The 16523-nt window shown below is 42.9% G+C and overlaps 1 protein-coding gene across 1 annotated transcript; it reads left to right on the top strand.

Moving 5' to 3' along the window:
* Window positions 1-3879: 3879 nt before the first annotated feature.
* On the top strand, window positions 3880-13362 carry LOC136642025 (adenylate kinase isoenzyme 1-like). The gene is made up of 5 exons (XM_066618193.1): window positions 3880-3940; window positions 6762-6961; window positions 11014-11127; window positions 11592-11786; window positions 13282-13362. Exons 1-5 carry the CDS (start codon window positions 3880-3882, stop codon window positions 13360-13362), a joined length of 651 nt encoding a protein of 216 aa, XP_066474290.1.
* The last annotated feature ends 3161 nt before the right edge of the window (window positions 13363-16523 follow it).

Here is a 16523-nt window from a genome sequence, read left to right as displayed (position 1 = left end):
AGACTAACTGGAGCCGGAATTTCTAGTTGTGCGCAACGTGCTATCTCTTTGGCTGCGGAAGATTCCACAGCTTGAGCAGAAACGATAGCAACTTTTGCCCGGAAGTGAGTGGCTCCTGGAGTGCCATGGCAACTGTGCCCCTCCAGTGTGGCCTTCAGGCTGACATGTACTTTGGGGAGAGGAGGAGGAGGAAATAACCTCCATTTATTCCTTTGTTTACAAGCATTTTTATGTTGCTCTTCTTTGGCTACGTCATTATGAAGCACCTTTAAGCCTTTGCATTGGGGTTATTAGCATTAGAGCCCAGCCCAACCCTTCTACTCAGAAGTAAGTCCCATTGTAGTCAATGGAGTTTACTCCCAGGAAAGTGTGGATAGGATATACAGCGAAAGTCCAAAGGGTGAGGATACAAAATATACCAGAAGAGAAAGGAGAAGATACAGATTGCCAGATTAATATTAGAAGGGACTGATACATCCTGATAGAAGGGAGATATTTAAAGAACTGGATCCAGTGAGAAGAGTGAGCACTTTTTATCTGAGAAAACACGAATTACCAAAAGAAACTTATGTGAAATTCATCAGGACCTTTTACAGAGATAAATTACTGAAGGCCTCACAGGAAAAGGAATGGATAGTGGATGACAATAAAGTTAAAATTTTGAGATATGTTCCATGGAGAGTGAGGAAGAATAGAAAGAAAATAATGAATGTGGTGGAAATTGACAGACTTTCAGAAATTTTGGATCACCAACAAAAACCGACACAAATTGAGCAATGGAAACCTTTTTATGCTTGGTTGAAAATGAAGTTTTAGAAATATATGATAGGGCATTTAGATTATATAGTATTATATAGTATTATATATATATATAATTTGATATGATAGATGGATGAATGAAAAATGATATTAAGAGGTAAATTTAGAAGAGGAAATTGATTAAGATATGTAATGATTTATTAGTTTTAGCAATATATGATGATATATGATTTCTGGCACCCTCTTTTGTGTAAGTGTTATGTTTTTTTGTTTTTTTGTGTTGTGTGTTTGTTTATATTTGCTTTTGAAAAATATTTAAAAAATTAAATAAAAAAATAAAAGAAAGTATGGATAGGATTGTGGCCTAATCCAGCGTTTCTCAACATTTGTCCTCTGCTGTACCAGTTTGCATCATCTGCCTATTGGAAGTGCCACCAGAAGACATTGGCAATGATGGCATCACCAGTTACTTTTGGAGTGGGAGGCCAGACACAGTGTAACAAACACCAGCTCAGGGCGGTGTTTTTTGAGCATGCAAAAAGCACACACTGGAGCTCTGCCTGCCAAGCTGAGCCTCCAACCAGTGTTTGTCATGTTGCATTTCTAGTCTCACTGTCAGGCGGCAGGCATCTGGGGGTCCCATGAGTACCACTGTACACTACCTCCAGTGCCACTGGTGGTACTAGTACCACTGGTTGAGAAACATTGGATTAATCCCATTAGTGGTAGAACTAATGGTTAATTTTGGGTAGTGTGTCAGAGGGAAGAATGTAATAACTGAGAGGTTAGGAGCTTTTTATTTTGTTAATTACATTTTAATGTCTTCCTTCCCCCTACTTGCTCAGCGCAGTATATGCAGGGATTAATAATCACAGCAACTCTGAGAGGCAGGCTAAACTGAGAACTTGGCAAGGCTTCAAGACTGAGCAGACATTTGAACTCAGGTCTGCTGGTCCAAGGCTAGCATACTAACTCTCTCTCTCTCTCTCTCTCTCTCTCTCTCTCCACACACACACCTCTCTGGGTGAAATACCATATGTCTTTTACTTAACTGTTTACCTCTGTTTGCTTTCTACTTGATACACAAATGTGTGTCTTAATGTGAAGATTCCAAGTTTGAACTAGCTCAAGGGATTTCAGATCAAATTTCTCTGATATTTATATAGTAAAGGCATGGCCAAACTTGCTTAACGTAAAAGGCACATAAGTTAAACTTCAGGTGTTTGAGAGCCGCAGGAGAGATATTTTGAGGGCAATATTTAAGGAGCATTTAAATTTTAAAATATATTTACTCACCATGAGCATTAAATTAGTGTTCTAATCCAGTGGACTCTCATTTTATGCCTGTAAATAATTATAAAACTTGAAAATTTCTTATTTGTCTTTTATATTAATTGTGATGCACAAAGAGCTCAGCTAATGTATTTACACATTACAGTATAGGTCAGAGCTGCATATGGCTCACAAGCTGCAATTTTCCACCCCTGCTATAGTATAACTACTATGACAATATAATGCAAGGAAAATCTGGACAAGGATGGGAGAGGCTATAGTCTGCTGAAGTGGGGGGGGGGGCGCGGCGGCTCACAGCTGGCAGGCAATTCCATGTCTTTGAAGTGTATGCACTCTTTGTGACCAGTTTTGTGGTGCCATTGTGGGGATGTCCTGAAATAAAATCAGTCTCCTTTTTCACAAAGACATTTTGCACATTTTCAGTTTTCTGTATACAGGGTGGATCACATAAATAAGCTCTTATAGAAGGGCCAAGTTCAGAAGAAAGAACTGGGGATTAAATAGTTCTCTAAGCAGGCAAAACAGAAAATGGAACTAAAACGTGCAGATGAAAAGCAGCTGAAGGAGGCCAAGGCTGTAGTTGCTCCCATAAGGCTAATATTCCACTTGAGAGTATCTCTGCACTCACCCTATTGTTCCTTGTATTGCTCAAAGCTAGCATTTATCAAATCCAAACTTCAGCTTTTCCTTTTCGTTACTGATAAAAATAGAGAGGTATTTTCTTCTCTGGTTGCAAACACTGGTGGTACCAATTGTTATGTTCTCTGGTAGAGGAAGGGGATAATTCCTGACCCTTTGGGAGATGCCCCTCCTACTAATAGGAGGCAGGGCCAATCCAAAGCGTGGTCTCCTCCTACTGAAGAGGGCATCCTGCCCCCAGACCAACGCTTCATTTGTTAGAGAAGAAAGCAAATTATGTGAGCTCTGTTGCTCAGTGTATTTCTTGACATTGTTTCTACTTCTTTTCCTTTTCCTTCCCCTATCTCCCTTGTCAGGGAGTTTTAGAGGCGGTTTTAGCAGTAGGCTACCTCCGAGTGCCAGATACAGAGGAGGGCACCAGGATTCAGGTTGTGTCTTGTTGTTTTGTGTGCTTCCTGAAGCATTTGGTGGGCCACTGTGAAATACAGGAAGCTGGACTAGATGGGCCTTTGGCCTGATCCAGCAGAGCTCTTCTTATATTCCAGTGATTTTCAACCAATGTGCCGTGGCACACTGGTCCGCAGATGTGCCATAGGACTTTGGGGTGAGTCATTTATTAATAGAGCAATTGGTGGATTTGAGCCCCCTACCAGCAGAGGGTGTGCCAAAAACCGATGGTGTGTCTTGACCATTTTAGCACCTTGTTAGTGTGCCAAGAGATGAAAAAGGTTGAAAATTGCTGTTATAGTCTGTGGAATTCCTTATGTACTTATGTCAGGACTTGGTCCTCACACAGGCAAAGGAAGGGGAGAAATGGCCCCCTACCTCTCCCCAGAACAAAATTTTCAGGTAAGAAATTTCAATTTTTTTTTCTTAAATACCAAATTGAACCCTAAGGCTTGAAGTGAGTGGAATGCCAGTTTCTTGATTCCGGTATGCTAAGACTTCCTTCACCTCCATTCTCTGTTGCCCTTAGTAAGACCATAACAACTGTTCCACTACAAAAACAAATTTGCCTATGCCAGCTTTGGCTGCCTCAGACCAGAAAGTCCTTGACATCATATATCTGTGACATCAGAAAGACAGCTCATGGGAAGTCACATGTCAGCCAAGTGGAAATGGCCAGATCTTAGGAGTACAGGAGTTCAAGCTTACCAGACCAATGCCTGGGGGTCCCCTGAGTTGAGGATGGGAATTTGCCAGAGCAGCCTGCCCCAAACCACCAAGCCACTGAAACTTGAACTGAAAGGTAGTTGGTTATATCTCTTCCTGTTTTGGGTATTCCATGGGCTTTTGAAATAATCTATCAGCTTACATGCTAGTTCACAGGCTTCCTGTGGGTTTTGCACCCTGTTCTTGGGGAGTAAATGGCATGCTCCTGAAATGCTCTACCACAAAGTTCTGTATGAGCCTCATGAGAATTCTGGTTCATCTGAATGGGGCTTGCTGAGGAGAACATCAGACCTGCCTGCCAGAACATCCAACATACTGCTGGATTGAACATCAGACCTGCCTGTCTTCTATTCTACCACCCCTTAATGAAACAAAGTTTAGAGAGTTGAGTGGAACAAAAAAATATATACTCATTAGAAAATTCGATCTGTATTCAAAGATTACAGGTTTAAATTTTGGATGCTAAATGCAAAGAAAGGGGGGAGACTAGCTTGAAGATTTGTGACAGGAATGAATTTTAGATTACCTGGCCTGCAGAAAATAATACTAGTACATTAACCTGATGGTATAGCTTTCAGGTACTCCATCCGTTCTGGAGTAGGCCTCATCTTTACACTCATAACAGCAGTGCTCTCTTATAGCTCCCATCTGTTTCAACTGGAACTATAAAGGAGAATTTCCTGTGGATTGTGCTCTGTGTTAATTTGTGAGGGAGGAGTTGCCATTTCGATTTTCAACCTCAAGCTCTAAAATATCTTGAGATAACCATGTATAAATTTCCTCCAAACATGTATCTAGGCGGAATGAAGTCGGGGGGGGGGGGGAGAACTGGCTAATAGAGCAGAAAAAGTAGAAGCAGAACCTGAAGGCTAACAGCTGCTGAGACTAATTTCTCCTACACGACATGCACTTGTAACCATAGCTCAGAGGTAGAACATATCTACTGAATCCAGAAGGTCTCCGGTTCATAGTATCCCCAGGTAGCAGTGGAATGAATGAGTGATACCTTTTGAACTGGAGACCTTCTGACAGCATCAGAAGGGGGTACCAGCTGCACCAGATGACACTCACAGGGGGGTGACACCACCACTGACCAAAATTTTTTTAATCATAGTATTTTCAAATAATATTGTGTTATATATCATTTGGTGTGTAATTTCATGCAGAGCGCAATGAAACAAACCTAGCTGAAATATCTCTACTCCATAAAAGGTTATGGCCAAAAAACTAGCAGGGGTGGGGCAATGGTGCATCACCACACCCACCACCTAGGGTGGTGCCCTGCCTGCTGCATGGGAGCTGGTCCATCATGGTGGTGACATACTGATCACTCACACAACCCTAGTGATGCCACTGCCAGGTAGGGTGGAGAAAAGTTCCTAAAACCTTGGGGACGTGATGACAATATCGAGCTGGTTGGACCAAGAGTGTGACTCACTGTAAGGTGACTTTCTATGTACATACATACCCCTCTAGAGCAGGAATGGCCAACTTCTGTAATTTAGGGAGTGCTCTGTACTCCATACAGTGGTCCCCCAGAGATGGGAATAAGAATTCAGGAAGGAATATAGAGTCTGTTATTTAACTAGAGTTCACAGTATGTACTGGTAGTGGGGGACAGCTTAGGATTTAGGCTCTTCTTGACATTGCTTTGAGTATTGGTTAAGTCTTGGAGCATGGGCTTTCCACTGGATGCTACAGTGTAATACATGTTTCTGTCATAGTCTTTTTCTGTGGTTGGAATGGTTCCATCCTTGCTGCCTGTGGTTGAACTGGCTTTAGGTGCTATAGCCCCAATATTGTATAGGATTATTGTAGAGCCCCAATATTGTAGGATAGGCTCCAGGAAAATGAACTCTGCAACTGAAGAAAGCAGGTATGTCTTGGTGCAAAGGTATGTTCCCAGGGCTATCAACATAAAAGGTACTGTAAAAAGGCTAAAGGGAGTGAAGCAAGCAGAGCACAGTGATTTGTTGTCCGTGACAGGTCCAATCTGTTTTGTGGTCTTAATGGCACCCAAAATCTACAGCCTGAAGCAGTCACCTGTTTTGCTTCATAGAGACTTATCAAGTGTTCTACATGTTCTATCATTTAAGTAGAAAAAGAAATACATATAAATGAGAGATCACTAAAAATACCACCTCCATTTACACACGGTCAAATATAACGAAACCTACTGCAGAATGTGATACGTGATCCAGTGATCAACAAATCTGTTCTCCATGAAATTATATCTTTATAGTAAGGTTAGATGTGTTCTACACACAATGCAGAATGAGGTGGCTGTGTTCTGGGCTATTCTATAGCAGTCTGCAAGTTATAGGTAGAGAGGTGTTTGTTTCTGGTGAGTAAGATAGGGTTATAGCCAAGTCTTAATGAACACAATGGGCTTTCCTGTGAGTAAGATAAATATCACTGTTTCCAAACACCTCTAGCTATAGATGTCATATGTAAAGAAGGTTCATCAGTTCATGCATAGGGATGATTCAACAAACTGCCTCCCGATGCGATTAAAGAGAACGCCCTCAATACCCTCATATGAAGGGTCTCATACCCTCAGCCTGAAGCAGTCACCTGTTTTGCTTCATAGTAGGGCTCTATATTGTACTTTTAGGGCGCAATCCTAACCCCTTATGTCAGTGCTTATGTCAGTCCTTATGTCAGTGCTTTCCAGCACTGACATAAGGGCAATGCAGCTCTGAGGTAAGGAAACAAACATTCCCTTCCTTTGAGGAGGCCTCCATGAGTGATACCCAACTGCAGAATGCAGCACATGTCCCATTGGCACCACTATGCCAGTGCTGGAAAGCACTGACATAAGGGGTTAGGATTGCGCCCTTATTCTTGTACCTTCTAGCAGGCTCATGTGTCTCTTTTTTCTCTTTCTGTTGCTTCAGAGAAGCTGCAGTCCGCCATCATTGTCTTTATAATAGGAGGCCCAGGTTGTGGCAAGGCAATACAATGTGCCCGGCTGGCCAACAAGTATGATTTCTATCATGTGGCTATTGGAGATCTGCTGCGGGAGGAAGCCAGCAGGACTACCCACAGGAGCAAGATCATTAAGGAGTTCCTGCTGAAAGGGGCACTCGTGCCTTCGGTAAGAGGTTCCCACACCTTCTGTCTGCCAAATCCCTTTCCATTAGATTTTTTTTAAAGTCTGTGTGCTGAGTTTCAGAGAATTGTGTACTCTGTCATTCTTTCAAAGAAGGACTTTGTGCAGACCAACTGCAATAAATCCCACTGAAAAAAATAATTGTTAAAAACAGTAGTTCTCAAACTTTTTAGCATTGGGACCCACTTTACCAGCCGCTAAAGCTTCTGTGGCTATAATGGTGATTGGGCAGCAGGATTACCCACAAGTAACAGGTTGTTTAACCCTTGATGCACATAACCTAATCTACACTGTACGTTTTGTGAACCACCAAGAATGGGGTTGTGACCCAATGGTGGGCCATGAACGAACAGTTAGAGAATCACTGGTTTAAAAGATTACCATAGATACTCGCCTATAGTACGTGAATTTTTTGCCAAGTTATCAAGCTCAAATTATCACTTCGCCTTATCTCCGGGTCAGAGGACAGAACCTTTCCACTCTGAACAGTTTCGTTTCTCAAGCGGCAGACCGGCGCCAAGCAGCAGGCAGCTCCTTAGAAGCAATTTGTTAACCTTTTATTCTCCTTCCTTCTGCTGCAGCCTGGTTCTGCTTTGCAAATGCTTGCAAAGCAGGTCTGTTTTTTGAAACTCCAGGATGGGAATCCTCCTTTCCATTTGAAGCAGGCTACAAATTCAATGCACCCTTACTTAAGAATAACACCCATGGAAAGCAGTGGGTCTACTTCTGAGTAAAAAGGGTTGCAGCTGCATCTCTCTGCTGTGAATTGAATTGCCAGCATTTCCCAGTTATGTGTTATGGGTTGTATGTTGTACATAGAGCTTCTGGCTTAACACACCAGACACCTTAAAGGTGGATTTGATTCATGGATCTCCTGCAGTGGTTCCCAACCTTTTTCACTTGCATATCCCTTGACAGCCCATTTCCATAAATTGTACCCTTCATATTAGCAAAATTTTTGTAATTAATAATACAAGCCCTCATCTCCTCTCTATGAAAGCCCAGACTTCATGTATTTATCACAGTGCTTTCTCTTTTTATCTGTTTGAAGAACAGAAGACTCTGCCTTTGCACTGTTTTGCACCAGAAGTGTGCTGAGAAATTCTGGGTGGTTGATGACTTTCCATATTATGTTTCAGCTTTTTTACTGTGCTGGTTTTCAATCACTGGTGCATACATGAATTGATGACCAAAAACTAGCTATTGGTGGGGCTTTCGCAGCCAACTAGCTACCTCACTTCCTGCTTTGCTGGTCCTTGCAAGGCATTCCTGTCTTGCAAGGCATTCTAGAGCATGACCTGCCTTGTTCTACCATTATTCCATTCTTTTTCAAGTACCCCTAAAGGTCCTGTTGAGTGTCCCTGGGAGTAAATGAATACCAGGTTGGGAACCGCTGTTTTACTGGCATGTTGTTTACAGTGCACTTACTCTGATAGTACTTACAAAAAGGTGATAAAGGCCAGAATTTAAAAAGAATAAAAATAATCTTTTACTATACTTTTAATAAATTAGAGACTACAGTTCTTAGGTAACAATTAGTGGTGGGTTATCTTTCAGCATCTGGCCTCAAGTAAAATCAGTCAAAACTATAGTCAGATACCCCCCTAAGTTTAACCCCCGACTTATCCGAGGATCATAAAAAATTCCATGATTGTTGGCTCAAAACCTGCCCTCAGCTTATTTGTGGGATCAACTTATAGGCGAGAATCTGCGGTATGTACTTAGGCTGGCGTTTTGTCCATGTCTTCCATTCAAATAATTAATTAACAAAGACAATTTTGTAGAAACCATGTATGTCTTTTGGTCTGCCTTCATGAAATATAACCATATGTGTGAATCCCGTAATGTGCACTATCAGTAATGTAAGATGTTGTTTCCATTTGATGATATTTGGATTATTTTTAAAGAGTATAATCAACACAGTCAGGCATTCCTATCTGTGGAATTATAACCTATGTTGGATAGTCCTGCATTTTAAATTATGCAACAGAATTTGGATCAAGAAAAAATAAAGAAAAAATAATCCCCACATCCCTCATTCAACATTTTCTGGGATCAGTTCAGCAACAGGTGTCAATTATGGTTTGGTTTTTGACTGCTTTTTTGTGAATAATTGCTTGCTCGGTAAGCAGACTGGTTTGTCTGAAGCTCAAATCCTGGCAGTCCCCTCCTGCCAGGATCACCAAACATGGTAGTCCTAGACCAGATTGCTGTTTTATTTTTCTCAGTGCCCTGATCAAACTCTCAATCAGGCATGTGCCTTCTCTAAATTGTCTGCCATGCCCCGCACAGTAATAGCAAATAATTGCCACACAACATCTGGCTAATATGCAGACATATAGATAAAAATAAAATGAATTGGGGAATGCAAGCAAACTCATAGAACCAAAATTTCTTGCAAAATTTTAAATTTCTACTCTAATTTGAATTTTTGCAGTATTCCAAATTATGTTGGATTTACTTTTTTGTTTTTGTTTTTAATTAAAGAAAGATACATGTAAAAGTAAGTACAGAATTCAGGAAGTTTTTTACCATTCCTGCCACAAGTCATGACAAGATGTGCAGCATAATTTTGTTTATGTGCTGTGGAAGTCCGTCTCATCAAGTCTAATGGGGCTTCTTCCCAAGTGAACAATAAGATAGCAGCTGTAAGATTTAAAGCCATAACCTAATCCAAGTTATGCCCTTTGAAATCCATTTATTTTAATTAATTAAATTTTAAGATTTCCATTGAAATAAGAGGGACCTAAGCTGTTAATTTATCTGAGGAATTCAGTCAAAGTGAATTTGACTCTTTTAACTTTGGCTGAATTTAACTCTCAGCCGAATTCCAAAAAAAGATAATGTGAAAAATTGAATGCTGGATTAAAGGAACTCTTGGTCTGATCCAGCTGGGCTGTCGTACTCTTCTTGGGCTTTAAAAGGGGTTAGACAAATGGAGGAAGATAGATATGTCAGTGGCTGCTAGCCACGACCGCTCTATGGAATCTTCAGAGGCAGCATGCCACAGAATACCAATTGCAGGGGGGGACAGTCTGCAGGGGAGGGGTTATTTCCTTCATGGACCTTGTGGGCTTCTTGAAAGTATCTGACTACTGAGAAACAGAATACTGAATGAAATGAACCTTTAGCTTGTTATGTTCTCAAAATGGACAACATTTCAAAAGTTGAATTTGAACCCTTTTTTTGGTGAAATTTGGAAATTTTCAAGTCTGAGGCAAATGCTGAGGCAAAAGATCCAGGTATGCCACAGCAAAAGTGCATAACTTGTTCAGCCATCTTTAGTCCACATTTTTGCAGTACTGCCAAATGCCAGGAACAGCAGAGTTTGTTATGGAGCAGAGTTGGGGAACTTTCCTTAAGAAGTTCTTAGGCCTATGACATGAGTCACTTAGCGGTTGCCAGTTTGCCAGGCAGTTACCAACTTGCCACTGACAGGAAAGAGTAAATAAAAGTTACTGAAACAATACCTTGAGTTTGGCATTATGTCGTGGAATAAAAAGTCAGATTTGATGTTTGTGAACAAATACACAGAAGGCCACAATTGGTACCCCAAAAGGCTGCAGTTTCTTCATCTCTGTTGTGGAGTGTACTAGAATGGAAAGAATATAAGCCTTGTATTTTCAAGGGGGAGCTCTCACTGCCTAGCCACAATGGCAGCAGATCTCTCTCACTTGCTCTCTCCCATGTTCCTTAATTCACCCTCCCTGCTGATCTGCTGAGCACCAAGAGAGCAGCAGAGAAGGCATCCAGGACTTAGCCACTTTGGTAAGCTGCCTGAACTTGTCAAGTGCTGGCCAAATATCTGTGGATGCTGCTGGTGGCTGGTTTGAATGTCAGCAGGCTTCTTGGTAGGATAAGCTGCAACAGTGGCATCTGCATTGGGTGGTTCTTTCCACCTAGAAGGCTTAAATTCCTGGCAGGAAAATGGCCAGATAAGGCAGGCAGGCAGAGCACATGGCATTAGGAAGGGTGGTCTTGTTGCATTCCACTGGTGTGACAAAGCTTGTTGAGGATCAGGGTTCTTGTCTCTCCAGGGCTACATCTTGGACTTGCTGACTGACAACATGCTAAAACCTGAAAATGTCAAGGGATTCTTTGTTGAAGGCTTCCCCCGGGAAATCAACCAGGCCAGGCTGTTTGAGCAAGTTGTAAGTGCATCACCTGGGTGGGCGGTGAAAGGGGAAGGAAGGTTTGACCGTCTTTGGTTGCTGAAAATGTGACCCTTCATAGTCTCTCCTGGACTGAAACACAAGAGAATGTACCAGCAGCAACATCTAATGTCAGTCAGATTTCAAATAAAAAGCTGACTAGGAAGGGTATGACAGAGCGAGTACCAGTTGTGGGGATACATATGGGAGGACTATTGACCTCATGCCTGGCTTCCTTGAAGTATCTGGCTAGCCGGTCAGAAACAGGATGCTGGACTCAACTGGACCTTTCGTCCACTTCAGTAAGGCTCTTTTTATATTATGCAGCTGTACCCCATTATGTTAGGTACTGAACCCTGGCTTTAGCTCCTTCATTCCTTTCCAGAAGAGCTTTGCAGCTCTAGCTTTGCAGCTCCATCAAGCACAAAGCAACCACCAGCTGAATTATACATTTCATGTTGCAGGTGGGACGTCCACCCAATATCGTGATAGTGTTTGACTGCTCTACAGAGACAATGATCCAACGGCTGTTGATCCGAAGCCAGATGGGTGGAAGGGTTGATGACCATGACAGAATAATCCGGCATCGGCTTGAGACCCACTATACGCTGTGTGAGGCTGTCCTCTCCCACTACCTACAGAAGAGGTTACTTCGAAATGTAGGTCTTTGAGAATCTGGTTCGGCCCCTTCCTTGGCCACTCTCCCAGAATTTAGGCAAGGAAAGCCTGACTACTTTGCAACTAGGCAGCTAAGCTGAAATTTGCTCCTATTCTAGACTGGTAGCCAACGCAGACCTTCAGAATGAGTTATGCCCTTTCTTCCTCAGAAATAGTACCATGTGCAGGATTGTCCCCAATGGGAAAAGGCAGCATCTCAGGACTGCACTGATCCTGCATGGCAAGCTTTCAGGAGAGCAGGCTAGGATTTAATGCAGCTATTGCAATAAGCTTTTCCTACCAAAAAATTAGAATTGAATTACAAAATCCATATGATCACTGTTAATGATGGCCCCACAAGTCAGCAACAGGTCACAATGATTCCTAGTATTTATGTGTTTCAGAATGCTCAAAGCTTCATTCATTCAGATGAGAACTTAGTAATGAGACAAGATTCCTACTTAGACCTTTCTCTGTCAAATCCACACTTTGCATTTTTTAAATCCTGAGCTAAAAATGCATAATTGAAAAACTGTATATTAATGTTTAGCTAAGGGTAAAAATTATTAGCTATTTTTTAGATCCTCTTCTCACACTTATAGTTGTACTTTATAATAGCCCAGGTAAAGCCTCCCCAAAGTCAAGCAGTGTTACTTTTATTTGAGCCAAAATTCAGGATCCAAAACTCCAAAGGAGACTGTAGCACAAGAGAATTAAAGATGAGAAGCCTCTATGGTACCATGTCTAGTAGATACTACCGTTTCAGAGAGGTATCCCCGTCAGGATTACCTTTGTATAGTAACTAGGGCAATACTATAATACAAAAAATCACTCAATAAAATAGATTGGCAGTGGGTTCTGGATAGACAAAGGAAATGGCTTTGTCCACAAGAGGCATATTTGTCTTAGAGAATTGGCTGCCACAAGAGGTTAGTGGTGGTCAGATGCATTCATGAAGGTTTATCAACAGCTACTGGTCTTGATGTCTAAATCATCCATGTTCAGAGGCAGCAAGGCTGTGAGTTAGGCGCAATAGGGAAGGACAACTGCCTTCATGGTACACTTGTAAACTTTAGAGGTGCTTGGTGGATGCTGTTGGATGTAGGACAGTGGGCAAGATGGAGCTAGTTAAGATGGTTTATGTCTGGAAACCCACCTAGGCCACCCACTGAGTGTAAGGGAACAAGGCTTAGCATTTGTATGGTGCTTGAGTGTGCAATGCACTTCACAAGTATTATCTTGTTATAGCCCTCACCAACCTTGTAAAAAGATAAGATTTTTATTTCTTTATTGCAGCTGGGGAGCTGAGAGGCTATCAGTGAATTTATGGCCGAGGTGAGATTCAAACTAGGGAAGTCTCAATGTGCAGCCGCCACTTACATAATGCCGCAACCTTTTGCTGTCTATACCCTCAGATATATTAACAAAAGGAGCCTGTTAGCAATGCAAAGGGGAATTTGATAGGGTCTCCAGAAGCTCTTCATTCTGTTTTTGCAGATCCTTGCTGAGGAACCTCCAGAAACAGTCTTTTGCAAATGTTGCAGTGTCATTGATGAACTCTTGAAAGCAGCTGCTTAGACACCTCAGACCTCAAATGCATAGCCTACTTAGATCTGCGTAAAAGTAAGCTGCTGGTCTCTTATTGAGCTGTCCATAGAAGCCTTAAAACCAGAGCCTCAGCACTACTTCACCCACATATATATAGTACATGAATCATTTCCCTCCAAAAGGCTCCTGCTTTAATTGTGATAGTATATTCAAACATGCAGTCATCAAGTGATATAAATGCATTTGTGATTCAAGCCTTAGTGAGCAAGCATGCAGAGATTGCTCATTTGATTTTACTTAATGAGGCAGACCTAAACTCCAGCAGTTTCCCAGTTCAGTAACTAGCACCAAAGCTTTCACATGGCCTATTACAAAGCTGAGCAGTCTTAAGAGAAATATTTTTGTGAAGCAAGATAATACTTTCTCTTGTGGGGACTCTCTTGTACATTATGTATGTAAGAACGCACATAGTTAGCAAGAAACATAGTGCCTTTTAATGGCACCTTCTCACACCCACTGCCACAGCAGGGTCCAGTAGCAACCAGTGCCAATCCCAGAAAAATCTTACAGCTGAGATCCTTGGGGGCAGCAGGTACCAAATGTTCAGTACATCTACAGGAAAACCATATATTCACTCCAATCTGGGAATTTTTTTTGTAGAAAAGGCCATGCTAGTCCCTTCTCCACTGCTGTCAAGGCACCCATTGGTTGTCATCATGCACTTACCCTAGCTGCCTCCTAAGGATTTGCCCTTCTGATAAAACAAGGAGAGGACAAGTGTGGCAAAGGGGAACCCTGGGAAACAGCCTAGGACACAATCTCACTTTCTCTGAGGATGCAAAACTCACAGCTATCAGATAACCATGTGAATTTCCAACCAAATGGTCAAACCCACATGGAAGGTTCTGAACATACAGATTAAGGGCGCAATCCTAACCGGTAGTTATGCCAGCATAGGAGCCTCTGGAGGGTTGCAAACGTAAAGCACGCTTGCACCTCAGTGGGAGGAAGCTGCATCAGTCCATCCAGATGCGCCAATGCATGGAGGCCAGTGGAAGCCTCTGTGGCGGCTTCCTCCCTGCCACTTGTGCCAGCGCACCCGCACCAACACAAGCCGCTCCGCTCTCTTCGGACTTGCGCCACCTCTGGAGGTGGCGTAGGTCCAAGGAGACCCATTGGGGCATGCAGCCCTTGCCCAGGGGTAAGGGGAAGAGCTTCCCCCTGCCTGATCCGCTGCAGCCAACGAACCTGCATTCGATGCAACACAAGCCTCCTGGCTTGCCTACTCCAGCGCAGGTTTGGATTGTGCCCTAAATGAAAAAGGTACTTTGCTTATTTTGTGGGAAATACAAGGATAAGGAAATCCACATACGTTTTATTTACTTAAATGATTTATATCCTGCCTCTGAGTAAATGGAGTGATCAAGGTCCAAACATGCACTACATCATGGGAAATGCAGATTTCCATATTGATTTCTGCATGTTTGGTCTGCATCTAAGAAGCAGCTGTGAAAGAACAGAACTCACCAGCACCACTCATCACAATCTTCCACCCAAAATGAATCATGCTTTGAGATAAGAATGTCAGAGAACAATTTCATCAAAAAATAAACATTTAGGACTTGCTCTACACCCTTCCTGGTCTATCCTTGAGGCTACTTAAATGGAGCAAGCCATAAAGATATTGAAGGAGATCTTTTAGTGCAGCATTGTCAAACCTGTTTCATCCAGTGGGCCAAATAGCATTCATGGTGTCTGCTGAGGACCAGAAGTGATGTCATTAAGCAGGTGATGTCCAGAAAAAAGCACTTCTCATTAAAGAACTCATTTTATAAAATTAACAGAAAATATGCAAATCCTGATCATATTTTCAAGACATGGGAGAGTTCCATTATAATGCAGGCTGCCCTTAGTAGTGCCACTTCTGCTGAGGTGTCACTTCACAGCTCAGCAGCTGAGAGGGCCTCTGCAAAGTAATGCCTCAACAGAAGCAATGCTGCTGAAAGGGCAGCCTGCATGATAATTGGGCTTTCCCAGCACATCAACATCCCTTTTGGCCTGCCCTTAGTTTAACCCAGCAGTTTTCAAACTCGCAGGCAGTTTGAGGACTGCAGTAAGTCCTTCCGGGAAGTGGGGAAGGCAGCCATGAGATTCCCAGGATTGCATTGCTAGGGGGGGGGGGTGCAGGGACTGGCATGCACTTACTAGTCCCTGCTGCAGCCTCCCAGGGGTGTGGGGAGCCCTGCGCAACCATCCGCAGGGCTTCCCAACCTTCAGAAAATGAAAGCAGAGCGATCATGACCTTCCTCTGGTTTGCAATTGCAAACTGGAAGTGGAGTGCGAGCACTTCGCTTTCACTTTCTAAGACATGGGGAGCCCTGCGGACAGTTGCGCAGGACTCCCTGCACGCCTGGGAGGCTGCAGCAGGGACTGGTAAGTGCATGCCAGTCCCTGCACCCTGTTAGCAACGCAATCCCGGGGACTGCATCCCTGCCCCTGTCCCTTAAGGGGGCAGAGTCCAGGGCCCACAGGCTGGGGTGTCGCAACATCCTAGTTTGAGATGTCCTGGTTTAACCTTGGCACAAGCGGCATGACTTAAAGGGTGACACCACTGCTGAAAGGGTGGCCAGCATGATAATTGGGCTGTCCCAGCATTGCCCTTCAGTGGTGTTGCTTCTGCCAACCCATCACTTTACAGCTCAGCAGCTGATGGGGATGGGAGAGCCCAACTATCATGCAGGCCACAGCCTTATGTTTTACACCCATTTTAGTGTTGATCAATCAAGGTGTTCAGAGTCAGTAGAAAATCTTAGAAGGTATCGAGTTAATTTGATCAAACTACCAAATGAAGAAACATGGATGATCAATAGGTGGCTGTAAGAGTTGGGCTTTTAACAGATTCTAGTCTCACCACATGTTCTCCCTCTCCACCCCATTTGTAAATTCAACTATAAAGTGGCTGTTTGAGTTTAAATGCATACAAGTGAATATACAGAATTTGCAAGAGCCCCAAAAGCCAAGCCAAAAGCACAGTCTATTAAAAGGACACTACTGAGAGAGAGCTCTTCCTTGCTCCCCTGCTGGGCATCAGCCAAAGTTAATAATCTGGTTTGTATTCCCATGCCCTTGGAAGAGCTACAGCAGCTCCCTATGGCGCTACCTTTGGAAACACACACAGTTGCATCAGAGAC

Source organism: Tiliqua scincoides, chromosome 2, assembly GCF_035046505.1.
Source record: "Tiliqua scincoides isolate rTilSci1 chromosome 2, rTilSci1.hap2, whole genome shotgun sequence".
NCBI classification, from domain to species: Eukaryota; Metazoa; Chordata; class Lepidosauria; order Squamata; family Scincidae; genus Tiliqua; species Tiliqua scincoides.
This window is presented reverse-complemented; position numbering and strand designations above follow the sequence as displayed.

Coding starts and splice junctions, on each gene's coding strand:
- LOC136642025 (XM_066618193.1), top strand. CDS start 3,880: ATGGGAATTTGCCAGAGCAGCCTGCCCCAAACCACCAAGCCACTGAAA. Junction 3,941..6,761: donor ACTGAAACTTGAACTGAAAG/GTAGTTGGTTAT, acceptor CTGTTGCTTCAG/AGAAGCTGCAGTCCGCCATC. Junction 11,128..11,591: donor CCAGGCTGTTTGAGCAAGTT/GTAAGTGCATCA, acceptor TTCATGTTGCAG/GTGGGACGTCCACCCAATAT.